Source organism: Oncorhynchus mykiss, chromosome 25, assembly GCF_057628025.1.
Source record: "Oncorhynchus mykiss isolate SJ-2025 chromosome 25, ASM5762802v1, whole genome shotgun sequence".
Lineage (NCBI taxonomy): Eukaryota > Metazoa > Chordata > Actinopteri > Salmoniformes > Salmonidae > Oncorhynchus > Oncorhynchus mykiss.
In genome coordinates, this window is record NC_143046.1 from 46,244,173 (window position 1) to 46,270,069 (window position 25,897).

At 43.6% G+C, this 25,897-nt stretch overlaps 2 protein-coding genes across 3 annotated transcripts in view; one reads left to right on the forward strand and one right to left on the reverse strand.

The window, feature by feature from the left end:
* The window catches only part of LOC110505206 (MAM domain-containing glycosylphosphatidylinositol anchor protein 2), a 240,949-nt gene that overhangs the window by 87,306 nt on the left and 127,746 nt on the right, over positions 1-25,897 (forward strand). For both annotated transcript variants that reach the window (XM_021584281.3, XM_036962460.2), the window contains exons 3-4: positions 20,307-20,481; positions 25,156-25,352. In XM_021584281.3, the coding sequence (XP_021439956.3) occupies positions 20,307-20,481; positions 25,156-25,352 (372 nt within the window). The remainder of the gene's footprint in view (positions 1-20,306; positions 20,482-25,155; positions 25,353-25,897) is intronic.
* The window catches only part of LOC118944195 (uncharacterized), a 73,120-nt gene that overhangs the window by 27,186 nt on the left and 20,037 nt on the right, over positions 1-25,897 (reverse strand). The gene's annotated exons all lie outside the window — the stretch shown is intronic.

Genomic DNA, 25,897 nt, shown 5'->3' on the forward strand with positions numbered 1-25,897 from the left:
GCCCCTTAGCAAGGAAGAAGCCACTGCTCCAAAACCTCCATAAATAAGCCAGACTACGGTTTGCAATTGCACATGGGGACAAATATCTTACTTTTTGGAGAAATGTCCACTGGTCTGATGAAACAAAAATAGAACTCTTTGGCCATAATGACTATCGTTATGTTTGGGGAGGCTTGCAAACCGTGAAGCACGGGGTGGCAGCATCATGTTGTGGGGGTGCTTTGCTGCAGGAGGGACTGGTGCACTTCACAAAATAGATGGCATCATGAGGACAGAACATTATGTGGATATATTGAAGCAACATCTCAAGACATCAGTCAGGAAGTTAAAGTTAGGTTGTAAATGGGTCCTCCAAATTGACAATGACCCCAAGGATACTTCCAAAGTTGTGGCAAAATAGCTATAAGGACAACAAAGTCAAGGTATTGGAGTGGCCATCACAAAGCCCTGACTTCAATCCTATAGAAAATTTGCGGGTAGAACTGAAAAAGCATGTGCGAGCAAGGAGGCCTACAAAACTGATTCAGTTATACCAGCTCTGTCAGGTGGAATGGGCCAAAATTCAACCAACTTATTGTGGGAAGCTTGTGGAAGGCTTCCCAAAATGTTTGACGCAAGTTAAACAATTTAAAGGCAATGCTACCAAATACTAATTGAGTGTTTGTAAACTTCTGACCCACTGGGAATGTGACGAAATAAATAAAAGCTGAAATAAATCATTCTGACAGTTCACATTCTTAAAATAAAGTGGTGATTCTAACTGACCTAAGACCGGGAATGTTTGCTATGATTGAATGTCAGGAATTGTGAAAAACTGAGTTTAAATGTATTTGGCTAAGGTGTATGTAAACATCCGACTTCAACTGTACATGCAGGACCTGAGTTCGAGGCTAGGGCTGACAGGTAAACAAAATGAGGTACCGTGTTATTGAAACATTCCAGGGGGCATCAGCTGTGTAGCCGAGTGATCATAGGGTCAAAAGAGCAAAAATGGGTGAGTCAAGGTGCTGTTCGGTTGTCAACACTACACTAGGCATGCAGGGGACACAGCATTCAGAAAGGCTAGCGGGCCGGGGCTAGTAGCTGGTTCTTCAGCGACATCGTAACAGAATAGCCTGTTGAGACCACATCGGGGGATCACGTCGGCAGTCCAGTCGTGATGGATCGGCGGGGCTCCATGTCAACAGTAAAGGGTCCAGGCTAATTGGCAATGGAGGTATTGTATAGAATTAGCTGGTATATGGGCCTAGCTCGAGTCTAGCTGGTGCTTGCTTCGGGGCAGAGGCGTTAGCTAACAGTAGCCACTCGTTTGCAGCTAGCTAGCTGTGATGAACCAGAGTAACGATCCGGTGTAATGATCCAGAGCGGCAAGAATCTGGTGATATGGTAGAGAAAACCAGTCCGATATGCTCTTGGTTGATATCGCGCTGTGCAGACTGGCAGGTGTTGTCCGAGCTAAAGCTGGCTGATGACGGGGAAAAAAGGTCTATCAAAGACTAGTAGCTAGTTTGCTTGCTAGCTCCTGATGGAAGTTCCAGTTATAAAGAATAAAATTAGCAGATCTGTTCCACATTGGGTGAGGCGGGTTACAGGAAAGTGTATTTAGTTCGTAGATAAATCAAATCAAATTTATTTGTCACATACACATGGTTAGCAGATGTTAATGCGAGGGTAGAGAAATGCTTGTGCTTCTAGTTCCGACGATGCAGTAATAACCAACGAGTAATCTAACCTAACAATTCCAAAACTACTACCTTATACACACAAGTGTAAAGGGATAAAGAATATGTACATAAAGATATGAATAAGTGATGGTACAGAACGGCATAGGCAAGATGCAGTAGATGGTATCGAGTACAGTATATACATATGAGATGAGTAATGTAGGGTATGTAAACAAAGTGGCATAGTTTAAAGTGGCTAGTGATACATGTATTACATAAAGATGCAGTAGATGATAGAGTACAGTATATACATATAGTGTACATATGAGATGAATAATGTAGGGTATGTAAACATTATATTAAGTAGCATTGTTTAAAGTGGCTAATGATATATTTTACATACATTTCCATCAATTCCCATTATTAAAGTGGCTGGATTTGAGTCAGTGTATTGGCAGCAGCCACTCAATGTTAGTATTGGCTGTTTAACAGTCTGATGGCCTTGAGATAGAAGCTGTTTTTCAGTCTCTCGGTCCCTGCTTTGATGCACCTGTACTGACCTCGCCTTCTGGATGATAGCGGGGTGAACAGGCAGTGGCTCGGGTGGTTGTTGTCCTTGATGATCTTTATGGCCTTCCTGTGACATCGGATGGTGTAGGTGTCCTGGAGGGCAGGTAGTTTGCCCCCGGTGTTGCGTTGTGCAGACCTCACTACCGTCTGGAGAGCCTTACGCTTGTGGGCGGAGCAGTTGCCATACCAGGCGGTGATACAGCCCAACAGGATGCTCTCGATTGTGCATCTGTAGAAGTTTGTGAGTGCTTTTGGTTTGTGAGTGCTCAGCCTCCTGAGGTTGAAGAGGCGCTGCTGCGCCTTCTTCACGATACTGTCTGTGTGGGTGGACCAATTCAGTTTCTGTGATGTGTACGCCGAGGAACTTACTACCCTCTCCACTACTGTCCCGTCGATGTGGATAGGGGGGTGCTCCCTCTGCTGTTTACTGAAGTCCACAATCATCTCCTTAGTTTTGTTGACGTTGAGTGTGAGGTTATTTTCCTGACACCACACTCCGAGGGCCCTCACCTCCTCCCTGTAGGCCGTCTCGTCGTTGTTGGTAATCAAGCCTACCCCTGTAGTGTCGTCCGCAAACTTGATGATTGAGTTGGAGGCGTGCGTGGCCACGCAGTCGTGGGTGAACAGGGAGTACAGGAGAGGGCTCAGAACACACCCTTGTGGGGCCCCAGTGTTGAGCATCAGCGGGGTGGAGATGTTGTTACCTACCCTCAACACCTGGGGGCGGCCCATCAGGAAGTCCAGTACCCAGTTGCACAGGGCGGGGTCGAGACCCAGGGTCTCGAGCTTGATGACGAGTTTGGAGGGTACTATGGTGTTAAATGCTGAGCTGTAGTCGATGAACAGCATTCTCACATAGGTGTTCCTCTTGTCCAGATGGGTTAGGGCAGTGTGCAGTGTGGTTGAGATTGCATCGTCTGTGAACCTATTTGGGCGGTAAGCAAATTGGAGTGGGTCTAGGGTGTCAGGTAAGATGGAGGTGATATGGTCCTTGACTAGTCTCTCAAAGCACTTCATGGTGACCGAAGTGAGTGCTACGGGGCGGTAGTCGTTTAGCTCAGTTACCTTAGCTTTCTTGGGAACAGGAACAATGGTGACCCTCTTGAAGCATGTGGGAACAGCAGATTGGGATAAGGATTGATTGAATATGTCCGTAAACACACCAGCCAGCTGGTCTGCGCATTTTCTGAGGGCGCGGCTGTGGATGCTGTCTGGGCCTGCAGCCTTGCGAGGGTTAACACGTTTAAATGTTTTACTCACATTGCCTGCAGTGAAGGAGAGTCCGCATATTTTGGTTGCGGTACTGTGTCAGTGGTGTCAGTGGTACTGTATTGTCCTCAAAGCGGGCAAAACAGTTATTTAGTCTGCCTGGGGGCAAGACATCCTGGTCCTTGACGGGGCTTGTTTTCTTTTTGTAATCCATGATTGCCTGTAGACCCTGCCACATACCTCTTGTGTCTGAGCCATTGAATTGCGACTCTACTTTGTCTCTATACTGACGCTCCTTGCGGAGAGAAGTGGTTCGCTTTTTCAGTTTCACGCGAATGCTGCCATCAATCCACGGTTTCTGGTTTGGGAATGTTTTAATCGTTGCTTTGGGAACGACATCTTCAATGCACGTTCTAATGAACTCGCTCACCGAATCAGCGTATTCGTCAATCTTGTTGTTGGACTCAGTGCGGAACATCCCAGTCCACGTGATGGAAGCAGTCTTGGAGCTTGGAATCAGATTGGTCGGACCAGCGTTGAACAGACCTCAGCGCGGGAGCTTCTTGTTTTAGCTTCTGTCTGTAGGCAGGGAGCAACAAAATGGAGTCGTGGTCAGCTTTTTGAAAGGAGGGTGGGGGAGGGCCTTATATGTGTCGCGGAAGTTAGAATATCAATGATCCAAGGTTTTACCAGCCCTGGTTGCGCAATCGAAATGCTGATACAATTTAGGGAGTCTTGTTTTCAGATTAGCCTTGTTTAAAATCCCCAGCTACAATGAAAGCAGCCTCAGGATATGTGGTTTCCAGTTTGCAAAGAGTCAAACAAAGTTTGTTCAGAGCCATCGAGTCTGCTTTGTGGGGAATATATACGGTTGTGATTATAATTGAAGAGAATTCCCTTGGTAGATAATGCGGTCGACATTTGATTGTGAGGAATTCTAAATCAGGTGAACAGAAGGACTTGAGTTCCTGTATGTTGTTGTGACCACACCACGTCTCGTTAACCATAAGGCCCCTCTTCTTACCAGAAAGATGTTTGTTTCTGTCAGTGCGATGCGTGAGGAAACCAGCTGGCTGCGCCGATTCCGTTAGCGTCTCTCGAGTGAGCCATGTTTCCATGAAGCAAAGAACGTTACAGTCTGATGTCCCACTGGAATGCTACCCTTGCTCGGATTTCATCAACCTTGTTGTCAAGAGACTGGACATTGGCGAAAAGTATGCTAGGGAGTGGTGCGCGATGTGCCAGTCTCCGGAGCCTGACCAGAAGACCGCTTCGTTTCCCTCTTTTACGACGTCTTTGTTTTGGGTCGCAGGCTGGGATCCATTCCGTTGTCCTGGATGAAAGGCAGAACACAGGATCCGCTTCGGGAAAGTCATATTCCTGGTCGTACTGATGGTGAGTTGACTTTGCTCTTATATTCAGTAGTTCTTCCCGACTGTATGTAATGAAACCTAAGATGACCTGGGGTACCAATGTAAGAAATTACACAAAAAAAAAAAAAAAAAAACTGCATAGTTTCCTAGGAACGCGAAGTGAGGCGGCCATCTCTGTCGGCGCCGGAAGTGTGATAGATAGAAAGTGAGATTAAGATGTATACGAAATAGACCGGCTATTTACACAGGAAAAGACAAAAGACAAAGACAGAGACGGATACACACGTCCTACTGCAGCGCCATATTGGAAATGGATGGAAGCCACCCCTCAGTAAAAGGCACATGACAGCCCACTTGAACTTTGCCAAAAGTCACCTAAGGACTCTCAGACCATGAGAAACAAGATTGTCTGGTCTGATGAAACCAAGATTCAACTCTTTGGCCTGAATGCCAAGCGGAGAAAACCTGGCACCATCTCTACGGTGAAGCATGGTGGTGGCAGCATCATGCTGTGGGAATGTTTTTCAGTGGCAAGGACTAGGAGACTAGTCAGGATCGAGGGATAGATGAATGGAGCGAAGTACAGAGAGATTTTTGATGAAAACCTGCTCCAGAAGGTTCACCTTCCAACAGGACAATGACACTAAGCACACAGCCAAGAATTTGCAGGATTGTCTTCGGGATAAGTTTGAATGTGCTTGAATGGCCCAGTCAGAGCTCGGACTTGAACCCAATCGAACATCTCTGGAGAGACCTGAAAATGAATGGGCAGCGGCCCTCCCCATCCAACCTGACAGAGCTTGAGCGGATCTGCAGAGAAGGGGAGAAACTCCCCAAATACAGGTGTGCCAGGCTTGTAGTGCCATACCCAATAAGACTCAAGGCTGTAATCGCTGACAAAGGTGCTTCAACAAAGTACTGAGTAAAGGGTCTGAATACTTATGAAAATGTGATATTTCAAAAAAAGTTTTTTTTGGGGGGGGTACTGTGTGTAGATTGATGGGGGGGAAAACCATTTAATACATTTTAGAATAAGGCTGAAACTTAAACTTAGTTTCAGGAAACTAGGCGTATGTCTCGTGCCACTACTTCAGAGGAGAGCCATTTGAACGTAAATCTTTTTTTTTTTAAATCAAATTATGTTTTTGGAAGAAATGCATTCTGGAACATGTGAACATTCATGTGCCTTAATAATAAACTTGTATGCCATTTGTAAATATGTTTAAAATGGTTAAATTACAAGGCTAGTTGGTTTAGCCATGGAAAAATACAGCAACGTTCCCGCTGGCAAAGATTGGCTGAGATAATGAGTGGGCTGGACATGCAGATTGGTCTGCCATGTAGCATGCTTCTGTCTAGACCATGAGCTGGTCAGTATGTGTAGGTAATGCTTTCTAATGCAGCTTTTTTGAAAGACATCACATAGTAGAACTGTGTAAGTGTTGCTCTCCAGTTTCTGGAGGACGGAGTTTTGAAATTAGTGGAATTATTATAGCTAAGGAGATGGAGAAAATTCTGCCGTTTCATTGCATATATGCAGACCGAGTCAAAAAGAGAACACACAGAAGGTTGTTTTATAAAACACCTGTCTCCGGATTACATCTTCAAACTAAGGGCAAACATGGCATCTGTGACAGAGAGGGAGAAGCATCCATCCTTGTATACGGGTAAGAGAGTCTAGCTATTTCCATTTTCAGATATTACACGTTTCTAATTTTGTCAGAAAGTTGTTATCATTTCAAGCTAAAGTGTACTGTTAGCTAGCTAACGTTATATGTATGATCTGAGTAAATTTATTAGTATCTCAGAGCCATTTGCATTGCTACTTATAGCCTAATGTTAGCTAGCTAACATTGAACCTGGCGTAGCTGCTACAGTGCCTTGCGAAAGTATTCGGCCCCCTTGAAATTTGCGACCTTTTGCCACATTTCAGGCTTCAAACATAAAGATATAAAACTGTATTTTTTTGTGAAGAATCAACAACAAGTGGGACACAGTCATGAAGTAGAACGACATTTATTGGATATTTCAAACTTTTTTAACATATCAAAAACTGAAAAATTGGGCGTGCAAAATTATTCAGCCCCTTTACTTTTAGTGCAGCAAACTCTCTCCAGAAGTTCATTGAGGATCTCTGAATGATCCAATGTTGACCTAAATGACTAATGATGATAAATACAATCCACCTGTGTGTAATCAAGTCTCCGTATAAATGCACCTGCACTGTGATAGTCTCAGAGGTCCGTTAAAAGCGCATAGAGCATCATGAAGAACAAGGAACACACCAGGCAGGTCCGAGATACTGTTGTGAAGAAGTTTAAAGCCAGATTTGGATACAAAAAGATTTCCCAAGCTTTAAACATCCCAAGGAGCACTGTGCAAGCGATAATATTGAAATGGAAGGAGTATCAGACCACTGCAAATCTACCAAGACCTGGCCGTCCCTCTAAACTTTCAGCTCATACAAGGAGAAGACTGATCAGAGATGCAGCCAAGAGGCCCATGATCACTCTGGATGAACTGCAGAGATCTACAGCTGAGGTGGGAGACTCTGTCCATAGGACAACAATCAGTCGTATATTACACAAATCTGGCCTTTATGGAAGAGTGGCAAGAAGAAAACCATTTCTTAAAGATATCCATAAAAAGTGTTGTTTAAAGTTTGCCACAAGCCACCTGGGAGACACACCAAACATGTGGAAGAAGGTGCTCTGGTCAGATGAAACCAAAATTGAACTTTTTGGCAACAATGCAAAACGTTATGTTTGGCGTAAAAGCAACACAGCTCATCACGCTGAACACACCATCCCCACTGTCAAACATGGTGGTGGCAGCATCATGGTTTGGGCCTGCTTTTCTTCAGCAGGGACAGGGAAGATGGTTAAAATTGATGGGAAGATGGATGGAGCCAAATACAGGACCATTCTGGAAGAAAACCTGATGGAGTCTGCAAAAGACCTGAGACTGGGACGGAGATTTGTCTTCCAACAAGACAATGATCCAAAACATAAAGCAAAATCTACAATGGAATGGTTCAAAAATAAACATATCCAGGTGTTAGAATGGCCAAGTCAAAGTCCAGACCTGAATCCAATCGAGAATCTGTGGAAAGAACTGAAAACTGCTGTTCACAAATGCTCTCCATCCAACCTCACTGAGCTCGAGCTGTTTTGCAAGGAGGAATGGGAAAAAATGTCAGTCTCTCGATGTACAAAATTGATAGAGACATACCCCAAGCGACTTACAGCTGTAATCGCAGCAAAAGGTGGCGCTACAAAGTATTAACTTAAGGGGGCTGAATAATTTTGCACGCCCAATTTTTCAGTTTTTGATTTGTTAAAAAAGTTTGAAATATCCAATAAATGTCGTTCCACTTCATGATTGTGTCCCACTTGTTGTTGATTCTTCACAAAAAAATACAGTTTTATATCTTTATGTTTGAAGCCTGAAATGTGGCAAAAGGTCGCAAAGTTCAAGGGGGCCGAATACTTTTGCAAGGCACTGTACCTGCAGATTCATGCATGGTAGTAACTTTATGAGTTGGGATTATGGTAATTGTTTAGCTAGCTAGCTACATGTTGAAACAAAAGACTCCACTATGCAAGTAACTATTTCAATAGAATGTCGATAGACATAGCCAGAGCGAATTTACCAGCTATCTACACCGATTTCTGAGCACTCTTGTCTGAGTGTGCCAGAGCGCAGAATAACTGACGAATTTACCAACGCTCAAAACCCGTTGAATATGACCGGTGTCAGTAAACATTGGCAAAAAAGCGTAATTAAGTTGTTGCCAGCAGCACAGTTGTAGTCACCAACTCTCTAGATAGCATAAAAACAGCCTAACCAGCTCTGCTAGGGCAAGTAAACTGGTCAGTGAGCTGTTCTCTCATTTTTGCCTGGAAGTGGTTAGCCAGTTGACTTGGGTGCTTGACTGCTGTTGTTAGGGTAGAACGCTCGGATCAACCCTACTCCTCTGCCAGATTGTCCTGTGTGCATTCTGGAGTAACTTACTGCGCCGACAGAGATGGCCGCCTCGCTTCGCGTATCTAGGAAATAATGCAGTATTTTTTTTTGTTTTTACATGTTATTTCTTACATTGCTACCCCAGGTAATCTTAGGTTTTATTACATACAGTCGGGAGAAACTACTGGGTAATAAGAACAACATTAAATCACCATCATTCCGACCAGGAATACGAAACAGATCCTCCGTTTTGCCCACCACCCAAGACAATGGATCTGATCCTAGCCGGCGAACCAAAACAACGACGCCGTAAAAGGGGAAGACGAAGTCTTCTGGTCAGGCTCCGGAGACGGGCTCACCGCGCACCGCTCCCAAGCATACTACTCGCCAATGTCCAGTCTCTTGTCAACAAGGTTGATGAAATCTGAGCAAGGGTAGCATTCCAGAGAGACCTAAGTGGTTGTAACGTTCTTTGCTTCACGGAAACATGGCTCACTCGAGACACGCTATCGGAGTCGGTACAGCCACCGGGTTTCTTCATGCTTCGCGCCGACAAAAACAAGCATATTTCTGGTAAGAAGAGGGGCAGGGGGGTATGATTAACGAGACGTGGTGTGATCATAACAACATACAGGAACTCAAATCCTTCTGTTCACCTGACTTAGAATTCCTCACAACAAAATGTCGACCGCATTATCTACCAAGAGAATTATCTTCGATTATAATCACAGCCGCATATAATCCCCCCCAAGCAGACACATACAGTGGGGCAAAAAGTATTTAGTCAGCCACCAATTGTGCATGTTCTCCCAATTAAAAAGATTAGAGAGGCCTGTAATTTGCATCATAGGTACACTTCAACTATGACAGACAAAATGAGAAAAAAAATCCAGAAAATCACATTGTAGGATTTTTAATGAATTTATTTGCATATTATGGTGGAAAATAAGCATTTGGTCACCTACAAACAAGCAAGATTTCTGGCTCTCACAGACCTGTAACTTCTTCTAATAGGCTCCTCTGTCCTCCACTCGTTACCTGTATTAATGGCACCTGTTTGAACTTGTTATCAGTATAAAAGACACCTGTCCACAACCTCAAACAGTCACACTCCAAACTCCACTATGGCCAAGACCAAAGAGCTGTCAAAGGACACCAGAAACAAAATTGTAGACCTGCACCAGGCTGGGAAGACTGAATCTGCAACAGGTAAGCAGCTTGGTTTGAAGAAATCAACTTTGGGAGCAATTATTAGGAAATGGAAGACATACAAGACCACTGATAATCTCCCTCGATCTGGGGCTCCACGCAAGATCTCACCCCGTGGGGTCAAAATGATCACAGAACCACACGAGGGGATCTAGTGAATGACATGCAGAGCGCTGGGACCAAAGTAACAAAGCCTACCATCAGTAACACACTACACCGCCAGGGACTCAAATCCTGCAGTGCCAGACATGTCCCCCAGCTTAAGGCAGTACATGTCCAGGCCCGTCTGAAGTTTGCTAGAGAGCATTTGGATGATCCAGAAGAAGATTGGGAGAATGTTATATGGTCAGATGAAACCAAAATATAACTTTTTGGTAAAAACTCAACTCGTCGTGTTTGGAGGACAAAGAATGCTGAGTTGCATCCAAAGAACGCCATACCTACTGTGAAGCATGGGGGTGGAAACATCATGCTTTGGGGCTGTTTTTCTGCAAAGGGACCAGGACAACTGATCCGTGTAAATGAAAGAATGAATGAGGCCATGTATCGTGAGATTTTGAGTGAAAACCTCCTTCCATCAGCAAGGGCATTGAAGATGAAACGTGGCTGGGTCTTTCAGCATGACAATGATCCCAAACACACCGCCCAGGCAACGAAGGAGTGGCTTCGTAAGAAGCATTTCAAGGTCCTGGAGTGGCCTAGCCAGTCTCCAGATCTCAACCCCATAGAAAATCTTTGGAGGGAGTTGAAAGTCCGTGTTGCCCAGCAACAGCCTCAAAGCATCACTGCTCTAGAGGAGATCTGCATGGAGGATTGGGCCAAAATACCAGCAACAGTGTGTGAAAACCTTGTGAAGACTTACAGAAAAATTTTGACCTCTGTCATTGCCAACAAAGGGTATATAACAAAGTATTGAGATACACTTTTGTTATTGACCAAATACTTAATTTTCCACCATAATTTATGTATGTAAATATTTTGTAGCCTTTTTATCCTGTTTCAACAGAAGTGAATTAGCTTGGCTGGTTTTCGCCAGTTGATGTACCATCAGATGTACCAAAAGTTGGCTAAGGTTAGCTCGCTACCTAATGATCAAACAACTGTTTTTGACAGCGCAATTTCAGTTTTTATTAGAGTCAGTATAGCAATGTAATGTTACTGATCTGTCAGTTTCCCTAGTTAATTCCTTACTGACACGGTATAAACAGCTCTACAGGCAACACTGCCATGGTGCAGTCAGTACACAACACTATGCTCATCATGTCTTAGCAGGATTAGATGGCGACAGGTGTCCCAGCAGGGTCAGACAGCCAGGTCATTGGCTGTAACGCTAAGTAATTTGCCATCAAGATTAGCTGTACCTGGTAACTTATCAGAAAGAGACCGCAGCATCCATTCAACCTCTTCTCTTTCTACTTGGGGAAATTAAAACTTGCAATGCCTCTAATTCATGATACAATCTTTTATAAATGTATATGGCAGTGAGCCATTTGTTGTACTCATTGCATTTCACAACTTGTCCACTTTGCCTGTGAAATAGAAATTAAATGAATTTGCAGTGCCACGTGGCTTCATAGTAAATATATCCTCTGATTCAACAAAAGAGGCAGACATGTTTGAATTCCTACCCATTATAACATTAAGTTCTCAATTTTTTTCCATCACTCTTGACTTCATTGATTTTGTGCTGATAGTATCTTTTTTTCTTGGATGTGATGTGCTAGATCACAGATGGTTTCATCCATCTCCACTATACAGGACAGTTAATGAATACAGTAATGAATTCCACAGTAATGAATTGTCTGAGATCCATCCCCCGTTGCTAAGTCCAACTGTCCAACCTGTGCGACTAAGGACAGATGGCGGCCTGGCGGCGACAATGATGCCGGGTACTATTTTACTGATTTCACCTCCATTTCATTGGTTGGATGGGCTTCAAACATGCTGTAGATTTCCAGAGCTTGGCTTTTGGGGATTGTCAGTGATGGAGTTACTGGCACCATCCAGCCCTAGCTACCTTCTCCCCCCCAATGACAAAAGTGTCATGTTCTTCTCTGCTATTGTAGACTCAGATGTGCTAGCTAGGCCAAATTATGTTTATTCAAATTTTCCACACATTTTCTGCTTAAGACAATACACGTTGTTGTCCATATTGGTTTTTGCTGGCTTGAGATTGAGAATGTTTTCTCCCTCAGTGATGAGCACCATATCTCCATCTTTCAGAAGAGTAGCTTGCCACAAATTAAGCCTAACAACCAATACATTTTACCTAGGCAAAGCGGTATACCGTATACTGTTTTTTTTAAATAATCGCGAGGGTGATTATAAGTTATGAGTTAACAATCTAAGATGTGCCAAATAAATGATCTACAGATCAAGGCTCCAGTTATGCATTTGGTTTTCTAACTTGCCAACTGAGTGGCTAGCTTGGCAGATTGTAAGCTTCTTGGTTATAGCAGAGACAAAAAATCCCTGAAACTCTGGATACTGCACAACCCTAATTGTACCTTTCCATCACCATTTTTTCCCATTCCTCCTTGCAAAACAGCTCGAGCTCAGTGAGGTTGGATAGAGAGCATTTGTGAACAGCAGTTTTCAGTTCTTTCCACAGATTCTCGATTGGATTCAGGTCTGGACTTTGACTTGGCCATTCTAACACCTGGATATGTTTATTTTTGAACCATTCCATTGTAGATTTTGCTTTATGTTTTGGATCATTGTCTTGTTGGAAGACAAATCTCCGTCCCAGTCTCAGGTCTTTTGCAGACTCCATCAGGTTTTCTTCCAGAATGGTCCTGTATTTGGCTCCATCCATCTTCCCATCAATTTGAACCATCTTCCCTGTCCCTGCTGAAGAAAAGCAGGCCCAAACCATGATGCGGCCACCACCATGTTTGACAGTGGGGATGGTGTGTTCAGGGTGATGAGCTGTGTTGCTTTTACGCCAAACATAACGTTTTGCATTGTTGCCAAAAAGTTCAATTTTGGTTTCATCTGACCAGAGCACCTTCTTCCACATGTTTGGTGTGTCTCCCAGGTGGCTTGTGGCAAACTTTAAACAACACTTTTTATGGATATCTTTAAGAAATGGCTTTCTTCTTGCCACTCTTCCATAAAGGCCAGATTTGTGCAATATACGACTGATTGTTGTCCTATGGACAGAGTCTCCCACCTCAGCTGTAGATCTCTGCAGTTCATCCAGAGTGATCATGGGCCTCTTGGCTGCATCAGTCTTCTCCTTGTATGAGCTGAAAGTTTAGAGGGACGGCCAGGTCTTGGTAGATTTGCAGTGGTCTGATACTCCTTCCATTTCAATATTATCGCTTGCACAGTGCTCCTTGGGATGTTTAAAGCTTGGGAAATCTTTTTGTATCCAAATCCGGCTTTAAACTTCTTCACAACAGTATCTCGGACCTGCCTGGTGTGTTCCTTGTTCTTCATGATGCTCTCTGCGCTTTTAACGGACCTCTGAGACTATCACAGTGCAGGTGCATTTATACGGAGACTTGATTACACACAGGTGGATTGTATTTATCATCATTAGTCATTTAGGTCAACATTGGATCATTCAGAGATCCTCACTGAACTTCTGGAGAGAGTTTGCTGCACTGAAAGTAAAGGGGCTGAATAATTTTGCACGCCCAATTTTTCAGTTTTTGATTTGTTAAAAAAGTTTGAAATATCCAATAAAAGTCGTTCCACTTCATCATTGTGTCCCACTTGTTGTTGATTCTTCACAAAAAATGTTTATGTTTGAAGCCTGAAATGTGGCAAAAGGTCGCAAAGTTCAAGGGGGCCGAATACTTTCGCAAGGCACTGTAGAGTCAACGGATAGGGTCAAGGAATATCTTTGGAGTGGCTTGGCTTCCATCCATGTGTAAAATGGAGCCCCAGATATTTTGACTTAATCCAAATCACAGTGTTCGACCACATGGGTTTGTGTGCTGAATATTCACCCATAGTTTCAAACATGACGCTGATTGCCTCCCAACTGGCGCAGTGGTCTAAGGCAATGCAGTGTTAGCTGTGCCACTAGAGATCCTGGTTCGAGTCCAGGCTCTGTCGCTGCGACCGGGAGACTCATGGGGCGGTGCACAATTGGCCCAGCGTCGTCCGTGTTAGGGGAGGGTTTGGCCGGCCGGGATCTCCTTGTCCCATCCCGCTCTAGCGACTGCTGTGGCAGGCCGAGCGCATGCATGCTGACACGGTGTACGGTGTTTCCTCCGACACATCTGTGCGGCTGGCTTCCTGGTTAAGCGGGCATTGTGTCAAGAAGCAGTGCGTCTTGGCTGTGTAGTGTTTCGGGTCACGCACGGCTCTCGACCATTACTTCTCCCGAGTCCATATGGGAGTTGCAGCGATAGGACAGGACTGTAACTACCAATTGGATAGCATGAAATTGGGGAGAAAAGGGTTACATTTAAAAAAAATAAACAACATGACGCTGATTGAACCAGTTATTTTTGGGGAGGATTCCACATACCCATTTATTAGCAGAATTCCATCTTGATAACCTGGTGAGCGCAGCGTTCAGCCTGGTTTAACCAGGCTATCTTTGGCATAGCCTAGAATATTTACAGTGTAAAGCCATCTTTCCATCTTGTTTTCAGTCAGTGACCTCAGTGGCCACATTTGAGCAATTGACTGTAATTCAGACAAAAGTAGACGATTGTAGTCCAGGACTCTGTGTTCAGCTCTGGACATGGCACGTGTCACTTTGATCATGACTGGTAGTGGTAACTATTGATGTGTTGATGGTATTTGTTCCAGCGCTCACACATTGCTAGACTAATGAGCTCTAATGGCCTGTTTTGTTTTAGCCCTTTAATTGGTGTGTAAGGCTACATGGGCTCTGGATGATTGTTATTGTTATGGCAGAGAGTTGTTGGATTCTTCCTCCAGGATTGTCTAACATACTACTGGGAATGCATGCTGCTCTGTTTCAATGTCCTCACTAGTATACTACATTAAATTATATAATGCATTGGGCAATTGACATACATTGTAAGTAAAAGCTAATTGCAGATGACATGATTGATTAACATGCTCTAAATGAAGTAATGTATTTGACGTGTATTCAAAGTAGCATACACTCTTAGAAAAAAGTACAACCATATGGTTTTTCGGCTTTCCCCTTAGTGGAACCCTTTTTGGTGCAACAATCACCCACAAAACCCAACACCAAACAGGCTACCTAAATATGGTTCCCAATCAGAGACAATGACTAACACCTGCCTCTGATTGAGAACCATATCAGGCCAAACATAGAAATAGACAAACTAGACATGTAACAGAATGCCCACTCAGATCACACCCTGACCAAACAAAACATAGAAACATACAAAGAAAACTATGGTCAGGGTGTGACAATTCCTCTGTTCTGTTGTATTGTCATCACATGTTAAGGTTGAACACTGACAGTTTTTTAGCTTCAACGAGTCTTAGAGTTGTATGAGTTCCTTGAGCCTATGCAAATCCCAAAGTTGGAATAGTTACCACTTTATTACTATATGTAATCAGCAATGTTAATATTATGAATATTGTATTAGAATATGTAATATGCGTAAATATTTAAGGAAACTATACATTTCCAGTGTACAAACTTAACATGATGAACAGGAATGACATTTACTGTAACGCATGACCAAAATTAACTATCTCAAAGCCACGCCTCCAATAAGCCATGCCCTCAATCTTCTGATAGGCTGCCACCGCTACAATATATTATTAAAAAGGTTGTGGTTTGAACCTTGACACAGGGGTTCCTCAAATATCCTTTTCAGAAGTGGAACCTTTTTGAACTGGAAAGGTTCCCCTTGCGTGGAAATTTTTAGAACCCCCAAAAGGTTCTTCCAGACTCCTTTACTTCTAAGAGTGTCGAGCTGGCTGGTTTAGTATTCTGAAGGCACTAATGGTTGAGTGAGTGTGTGAAATCTGCGGTGACGAAGCAGTAATTTATCTTAAGACAATCCCACACATTATTTTCTAGAACCTGTTTGAAACTCCATAGGAAGTTTTCGACAGTTCAAAAGACACCACTATTATGGGGAGGATTACCCTTTTTTGCACGAAGCTCAAGTGGAGTCTCCGACTTGAGCCCTTCCTCTGCCATATCCCCCCCAGTTAAAGCAGCACTGTACTGTATCTTCCTCTCTTCCTCCTCCACTCTGCCTCTCTCTCTCTTTGATATGGAGAGAGCATGAGGGAGGGAGGGAGGGAGGTAGGGCAACAGGGGGTAGCAGACAGAAAATATTGTTATGTCATCCCACGGTTTCGGTATATTCAGCTAGCTAGCACACTGATGCACCTTTCTTCCTCCCTGCTCAGCCACTGTCCACATGTACCCCCCCCCCCCCCCACCCCCACCCACCCCACACACACACATTCAAGAGTCCAAGATCATTTGTGCATCCGGGGCTCCCACAGACAACAAGTGTGGCTGACTGGCAGATCACCGGGACTGCTGCTTATAACAGACTGCGGAGGCAGTGGCACTATAAATAGGCTGGCGAATGGGCATGCTCGCCTGTCTTTTCCCAAACTAGAGCCTACGTCACTGCAGGGTGCTGATCGAGGGACTGAGGCGCTTCTCTCATATGCCAGTCATCTGCTGTTACTGCTGCTGCTGATGCTGACTAGCTACAGGCAGGCAAACCGGCAACCATATGATAGCCCTGCTGTGTTTGTGAATGACTATGTGAGTGACATACAATGCTTATTTTTATTATCTTACTGGAACATTCTGTAATGTGCTTCATGATCGTATCATAGGCTACAACCAGTGGCTTTGATAGACTGGATGGAATATGTGATAAGCACATGCTGACTTTGAAGCAGGCCACATCACAAAAGATGCATTACGATATGATATTGTTTATAATAAAGCATATATTACACATCTATAAGCACATTGTAAACATGACATTATAACTACATAGAGAATTTTCTAAGTAATACCTACGAGACCTGACTATACAGTGGTCCATCATGAAAATCTTTGTTTTTAATTCGCAGCAACTAGCACTCACCCAAATTAGATGGCATCACTGAGTTGACAGTGATAATATCTGTGCCATTGTCCAATGTCTTTCACCGTCCTGGTTAGTTCAGTAGTAATAAATCGAATTGAAATTCTGCATGCCTGGTTTCATTTCAGACACTGTGTGGAGACCTAGAAGTTTTATAGCCCAGGTTCATGTTGCCGAGGAAAGAGAGGACATCTTATCCTCCCAACTCCCCAAAAAGAAAGCCGGCGTGGCTAAGCTAAGCCCCATGAATTCCAACGCCATGTTATTCCTTAGCCAACACCAATATGCATGTAAACAAATCCATGCTACCTACCATTTTCAGCAAAACATGAAATTGATTTTATCCCTCCTCTACATGCAAAGCTAGGTTGTGACTCTGTTCGAAATTATTATTCTGCCTCCACACCCGTGGTGCCATGAGAAAAGTAGCTAACCGAGCCAAACAACAAGTACATTTTACTTGGAGAATGAGAAAGTGGAAGGGGATGATTTGCAGGGTGGAGGTGGTGAAGGGTGGGGCTGTTAGTGGCTCCTCAATGCCCCTCCACCTACCCTCTTGAATGGGTCTCTGCTGCAGCTCCCTTGACTGCCGACCCCCGGCCGTCCCCGCTCATAAGGAGCCGCTATGATGGAGGGTTTTGTTGCAATGTAGGTCAACCACACAGGAAAGCTCACACAGGCCCCAGCAAGGGCCATGCCAGGGCTGAATGGGCAAATTGCTCTGCTTGTCGGCATGACTGGCAGAGTGAGCGTAGTGAGTGTACACAGGGGGCCTCACATCCACTTTCTTGCAAGCGCCATTTGCGCATTCCCGAGAACACTGCTGCTGCCTACCGCTGCGGTCTTCTTTGCCTTCGGAGGCCAAATGCAGAATCCGTGCAAATGCATAGACAGGCAGCGAGCGACTGATGTTCTCATCCATCTCCCTTCTCAGATCACAAATTTATTTCATCTGTCCAAATGCCACGGATGCCTTGTCTCTTGTTTCCAGATGCATGATGGGAAGGATCATAAGATGCCATGTTCATTTGATTTCTGTGATATCAGAGGCAATTCTCTCCAAACATTCAAACATATTATGTATTAGAGACTGTTTATCAAACAGCTTCAGCACCATTGAGAATGCCTCAAAGAGTTGCACAAAATTGTCAGAGCTGTTTTTTGAGGTTTTGTCAGAGTTCTGTGTGAAACTTGACGTGCCATATGGAATCCAGACCCACTGGATGGCGTTGGAATGATGGACACATGTCGCAGTCTCACAAGAGTCACTCAAACACGAGCCACCTAAATATTTTATGCGCTTATCCATCAATGGCGCCATAGATATACATTTCAGTCAATTTTACCATTTATATAATTGTTATTCATGTACTGTATTACACAAACACTTTGTTCTGTTGCGATTCTCAATCGAGAGTATATGGACATAATATATTATAAAGAAAGTAAAACAAATGTGTGGTACTACACTGAACAAAAATATAAATGCAGCTTATAAAGTCTCATGAGCTGAAATAAGAGCCCAGAAATTTTCCAAATGCTCAAAAAGCTGATTTCTATCAAATTTTGTGCACGAATTTGGACACATCCCTGTTAGTGAGAATTTCTCCTTTTCCAATATATTCCATCCACCGGACAGGTGTGGCATATCAAGAAGCTGATTAAACAGCATTATCATTACACAGGTGCACCTTGTGCTAGGGACAATAAAATGCCACTCCAAAATGTGACGTTTTGTCACACAACACATTGCCACAGATGTCTCAAGTTTTGAGGGAGCATGCAATTGGCAAGCCGACTGCAGGCATGTCCACCAGAGCTGTTGCCAGGTAATTTAATGTTAATTTCTCTACCATAAGCCACCTCCAATGTTGTTTTAGAGAATTTGGCAGTACGTCCAACCGGTCTCACAACTGCACAACTGTCCACAGTGTTCATATCTGTGGACAATTTTCAGCAAGTTGCAACATTGAAATTCAGAAATAACCACTTTTCCATAAACAAGCTCTAAATCATGTTTGTTGCACTCTGGATGTAAAAAAAAAAAGATGTTCTGCTCCCGAGTGGCGCAGCGGTCTAAGGCACTGTATCTCAGTGCAAGAGGAGTCACTACAGTCCCTGGTTGAAATCCAGGCTGTTTCACATCCGGCCGTGATTGGGAGTCCCATAGATTGGCCACAATTGGTCCAGGTTGGGCCGGGGTAGACCATTATTGTAAATAAGAATTTGTTGTTAACTGAAGGTAAAAAATAAATAAATTGAAGGTAAAAAAAAACCTGGCCCGGAGAAAAACTCATAGCATGCATCATAAGTTCTGCCGATTGTCCTTGACCCTCTGCAGATTGCCCATGTCCAGTTACTCATGCCTTGTGCTTTAGCTACTGAACAAGAGTCCAGCCGCATGTGAAACTACTCACTAGTAGTCCTTACCGTCCCAGACAACATGACGTTGGGGTTGAAGAAAGTTGTTTCAAGCAGGTTAAGGCCATAGTAGAATTACAACATGACTTTTTGAATCACAAAAGGCCTCAAAAGAAAGCCAAGTATGAGTAAATTAAATGTACCATACCCTCACTATAAAGCCAAAGGTAACAAACACATTATTCATCCTTACTCAGAACACTCCGAAGTGTTAATTGCAGCCATTTCTTACAGTCCCTGGTTGAAACCCAGGCTGTTTCACATCCGGCCGTGATTGGGAGTCCCATAGGTTGGCGCACAATTGGTCCAGGTTGGGCCGGGGTAGACCATCATTGTAAATAAGAATTTGTTGTTAACTGAAGGTAATAAATAAATAAATTGAAGGTAAAAGAAAACCTGGCCTGCAGAAAAACTAATTCTGATTGGCTGGGCGTGACTATGCCCTCCCAGGCCCACCCATAGCTGCACCCTTGCCCAGTCATGTGAAATCCATAGATTAGGGCCTAATTAATTTATTTAAATTGACTGATTTCCATATATGAACTGTAACTCAGTAAAATATTTTTCATTTTTTCCATGTTGCGTTTAGATTTTTGTTCAGTATATTTGTTTCATTGATTGTTCCTCACATTGGGAGCATAACAAAGCCCATGTTTGAAAAGTTATTAAGCCCATATTTGAAAATACATTATTACTAGTTCGGTATTTCACTTCCTGTAAAACATGCTCATTGGCTCATTTTAATCCAGAGTGTGTGTTGCAATATATTTATCCCATGGCTGACCCCATTGCTCTCTGTCCAGCCTGTTGTCCATAGCATTAGACCTCCTCGGTCACCTCTGGCCTCTATCTCTCTCCAACCCCAGATCCGGTGGACTAAAACGGCCGGTAGTGCCTCCGACCGCTTCCAGGACTCCAGTGTGTTCAACGAGACCCTGCGCATCATCCGGATCCAGAGGCACCAGGGCGGACGCTACTACTGCAAGGCCGAGAATGGCCTGGGCTCACCGGCCATCAAGTCGATCCGAGTGGACGTCTACTGTGAGTGAGCAGGCCCTGCCTCGGTTGCTTGCCTGCCCTTTTCCCATGCACTCCTCCGATGTTCGCTGCTAGGGCTGGGAATTGGCAGGGACCTAACGATACAACATTATCACAATACTTAGGTGCCTATATGATGTGTATTGCGATTCTTCTTTTCATGATTCTATATTTATTGCGATTCGATACTGTAATCTTGATGTTTTAAACATATTGCTCACTATATGGCTGCTGCAGAGAGAAGTGAAAAAATTAGTTTTGATCAGTCATGGAAATAAGTGCTGAAAAATGTTGGCTCACTATTTAAAAAGAAGATGGAGCGCAAATCCGAAATGATCGATATAATATCATCCCAAAATAATATTGTGATATGTAACTGTATTGATTTTTCCCCATCATAGCATGCATCATAAGTTCTGCCGATTGTCCTTGACCCTCTGCAGATTGCCCTTGTCCAATTACTCATGCCTTGTGCTTTAGCTACTGAACAGAGGCATTGGCTCACTCACTAGTAGTCCTTACCCTCCCAGACAACATGACGTTGGGGTTGAAGAAAGTTGTTTCAAGCAGGTTAAGGCCATAGTAGAATTACAACATTACTTTTTGAAACACAAAAGGCCTCAAAAGAAAGCCAAGTATGAGTAAATTAAATGTACCATACCCTCACTATAAAGCCAAAGGTACCAAACACATTATTCATCCTTACTCAGGACACTCCGAAGTGTTAATTGCAGCCATTTCTTAATGCTGTGGACGCTGCCATCATATCAGTGTCATCTCTGCTTTTATTCACTCAGTAAGTGTGAAGGCCTATGTGAAGGCCTGACAGTGCACATTGCTGAAGAAATTAATAGTTGTGAAATAAAGGGGTTGCGAATTCCAGCAATACAGTCAGAGCCTGAATCCCAAATGGCACCCTGTTCCCTACATACTGTGTTACTTTTGACCAGGGACAATAGTTAAATAAAGATAATACAAATGTATAAAAATTGAGCCATATAGGGAACAGAATACAATTTGGAACGCAGACTTAGATGTCTGAAGTCATGGTGCATAATCCCAACATTGCAAATGAAAAAAAGCAGCAACACTACCTGAAGAGAGAGATCACCCAAATTGCAAATCTAATTTTATGGCTGTAGAAAGTACTTTGCAGACCCACAGAGATGGCCACCCATTGGTGTTCACTTCAAATTCTCAAAGAGTACTTTATAGTGTTTCCTTTGTGCGACTGTTATAGGCCTTAAGAGACAGATTGGATTAAGCCTTTTAGATGGTGAATTCATCAATTGTTCTAATTGCTCTGTTAATCAGGGCTGATAATTGCAAATTGACTCAAATTAAGCATTATGTGGATAATGCAAGTTTTAGTGCATCCCATTGTTGGTGTTTGCATACCTCTCTCCAAAGCAGCAATTCAACTTCAAATGTCTGAGGACATAATGTACTGTTTTGCATATACATTTTCCCATTTACTGTGGCGGGCTGGATGTTGAGTATACCAAGCATTAGGAACACCTTCCTAATATTGAGTTGCACCCTTTTTCCCTCAGACCAGCCTACATTTGTCAGGGCATGGACTCTTCAAGGTGTAGAAAGCGTTCTACAGGGATGCTGGCGCATATTAACTCCAATGTTTCCCACAGTTGTGTCAAGTTGGCTGGATGTCCTTTGGTGGTGGACCGTTCTTGATACACACGGGAAACTGTTGAGAGTGAAAAACCCAGCAGCGTTGCAATTCTTGACACAAACCGGTGCGTCTGGCACCTACTACCATACCCTGTTAAAAGGCACTTGAATATAATGTCTCAATTGTCTCAAGGCTCAAATCCTTCTTTATTTTTATTTATTTATTTCACCTTTATTTAACCAGGTAGGCTAGTTGAGAACAAGTTCTCATTTGCAACTGCGACCTGGCCAAGATAAAGCGTAGCAATTCGACACATACAACAACACAGAGTTACACATGGAATAAACAAAACATACAGTCAATAATACAGTAGAACAAAATAAAACAAAAAGTCCAAATACAGTGAGTGCAAATGAGGCAAGTTGAGGAAATAAATAGGCCATGGTGGCAAATTAATTAAAATATAGCATTTAAACAATGGAATGGTAGAGATACTGGGGTGCAAAGGAGAAAAATAAATAAATAAATACCAGTATGGGGATGAGGTAGGTAGATAGATGGGCTGTTTACAGATAGGCTAAGTACAGGTGCAGTGATCTGTAAAATGCTCTGACAGCTGGTGCTTAAAGCTAGTGAGGGAGATGTGAGTCTCCAGCTTCAGAGATTTTTGCAATTCGTTCCAGTCATGGGCAGCAGAGAACTGGAAGGAATGACAACCAAAGGAGGAATTGGCTTTGGGGGTGACCAGTGAGATATACCTTCTGGAGTGCGTGCTACGAGTGGGTGCTGCTATGGTGACCAGTGAGCTGAGATAAGGCAGGGCTTTACCTAGCAGAGACTTGTAGATAACCGGTAGCCAGTGGGTTTGGCGACGAGTATGAAGCGAGGGCCAACCAACGAGAGCGTACAGGTCGCAATGGTGGGTAGTGTATGGTGCTTTGGTGACAAAACGGATGGCACTGTGATAGACTGCATCCAGTTTGTTGAGTAGAGTGTTGGAGGCTATTTTATAGATGACATCACCGAAGTTGAGGATCAGTAGGATGGTCAGTTTTACAAGGGTATGTTTGGCAGCATGAGTGAAGGATGCTTTGTTGCGATATAGGAAGCCAATTCTAGATTTAATTTAGGATTGGAGATGCTTAATGTGAGTCTGGAAGGAGAGTTTACAGTCTAACCAGACACCCAGGTATTTGTGGTTGTCCACGTATTCTAAGTCAGAGCCGTCCAGAGTAGTGATGCTGGACGGGCGAGCAGGTGTGGGCAGCGATCGTTTGAAAAGCATGCATTTAGTTTTCTTGCGTTTTAAGAGCAGTTGGAGGCCACGGAAGGAGAGTTGTATGGCATTGACGCTCGTCTGGAGGTTAGTTAACACAGTGTCCAAGGAGGGGCCAGAAGTATACCGGTCTCCTCTTCATCTAGACTGATTGAAGTGGATTTACCAAGTGACATAAGGGGTCACCTGGATTCGCCTGGTCAGTATGTCATGGAAAGAGGTGTTCTTAATGTTTTGTCTACTCAGTCTATACTTTCTCTCTGTGGATGAGTTGTATCGGAAGCCCCCGAGAAGCCTTACTCTGCAATCTTCCCCTACCTCGGTACTCCCATGAAAAAGTGAGCTACAAATTCTTCAACCCCCCCAAAATGAGGTTGATCGAGTCAGCGTTTCCATGTTTGACATTCAGCGTTCCCCGGCTGCCTGGAGCTGGCAAATACAAAAACAAGACAAATCTGGTGTGTCTGCACTCTGAGGATGTGCTTCCGAGAGAGTGGAGAGGAGGAGACGATAGAGGGCCATGGGTTAGTTTACTGCAGAGATGCAAGATAAATAGGAGCAGAGATGGACAGTGGCAGAAAACATTGCCAGGGGGAGACAATGAGCATAGTGTCATTACCCCTGACTCAGAGATCAGAGCACTTGCTTATTGTCTAATCTCTGCTCCACTGTGGCGTACTGGCACACATGCACTTTTATCGATCCTGCCTGCTTCACTAAATGAGACAAGCTGATCAAAGCAATGACACGTGTTGCTGTTCGCTGCCACTTGGCGATGCTGTGTTGGAATCCTTGGTGGTTGGCAAGGCTAAAGCACAACGATGACCTTGATTGAGTCTGACTGACATTCCACGGCAGTAGGAGAAAGAAATAAGGAAAACGTATCGGAGAATTGACTCAAGACTAATCTGCAAAGCCATTATTTATTATAAAAAAATGCAAATACATTATAATGGTTTGTACAGGAAATTTGTCTGGCTCTGGACTGCCCGTGGCAGTAGGTAGTCACAGTAGTTAGTTGGCTGGTGGGAAACAGATTTTTGAAGGTGCTTGTCTGCATCTCAAAGTAGCCCATAAAAGCCAGTGGCTCTCCGGTGGAACATTATCGAGCTCTTGTCAAAATCACAGTTTTAAAAGCTCCCTCTCGATTGGAGCTGGAACTTTGGAGTCTAAGTGGCCCTTTTCATTGAACTTCAAGCACTACTCGGGCTGTCAAAAAACATTTGAAAGCACCTCAGTGGAATGCGTGTGCCTTTATTTGACAATTATGGATGGAGTTGTGGATTCCTGAAATGTTGGATGTATGATAAATAGAAAAAAAGTCTAATTGTGATGTGTTTGTCGACTGTAGAAGTCAGGGATTGACATTACTGATGCGCTCCAGAAAAATCTCTAGAAAAATAGAACATTTAAATATTTCTATGATCTTTCATATGATATTTATATGATGGATATTATATTTCACATGTAAAACAAATCATGATTTTCCCTCTTGTCATGCACATTTGGTATGAGTATTACATCTGTGGCATCACAGGCTCTTTAAAGAGCTTAAGGGGGAAGATGTGATTGCAAAAGAGGACAACAGCTGTTAACCAATTGAACCAGCACACTTCATTAAAAGTCAGCCACTGTATATAAATAGGTCCCTGGGATTAAGAAGGAAAGGTAATTGCCCTTCATGCGTTGACCTGCACAAGTGTGTGGCAAACAGAGGCTGCTTGGAGGCGCCTTGATGCCAATGACCACTGTTTCTATGTTCACTTTCTAGATTTGGATGATCCCATCGTAACCGTCCACCAGAGCATCGGGGAGGCTAAGGAGCAGTTCTACTATGAGCGGACAGTGTTCCTGCGCTGCATGGCCAACTCCAACCCCCCAGTGCGCTACAGCTGGAGGCGTGGCAAAGAGTTCCTGTCCCAAGGCTCGGATAAGGGCGTGGAGATCTACGAGCCCTTCTTTACACAAGTAAGCCGAAAGTCCACACCTGCTGTGACATCTAGATCAGGGTCTAAAACTCGTGGCCTGGGTGCCAAATCTGGCCAAGAGCTGTTTCTTGTGGTTCCCCAGACAAATTGGTATCAGGCCCTCGGGGGAATTTTTCAGGCATTTGGGTAATTTTTTTTGAGAACCCTTAGCTTGATCAAACAACCCGTTCCTCTGATCAGCATTTTAGATATTAAGGAACTCCTATTCTCATAAAGGAAGTAATTTCTTATTATGGAAATTGTGTGTTTTAATTGTGTGTATTTATCCCCTTCACAGCATATAGAAAGTTTCCCATTGAGCACTCAAATCCCAAATGGGAGGATGTTTTGTGAGCACAATATCAGTGACTTGAGTTGGGAAATTGCACCAGTTTTTTTAAAAACATCTCATCTAATCTCCTCTCTTCCTTGTAAAGTCAGCTTCGTTGACAGGAGAGATGAGAGCATTTTGACAGTCGTATGTCTGACAGGCTTCACAAAGGCTGGTTTCATAAGCAGACAAACTATGATAAAGACGGGAACAGC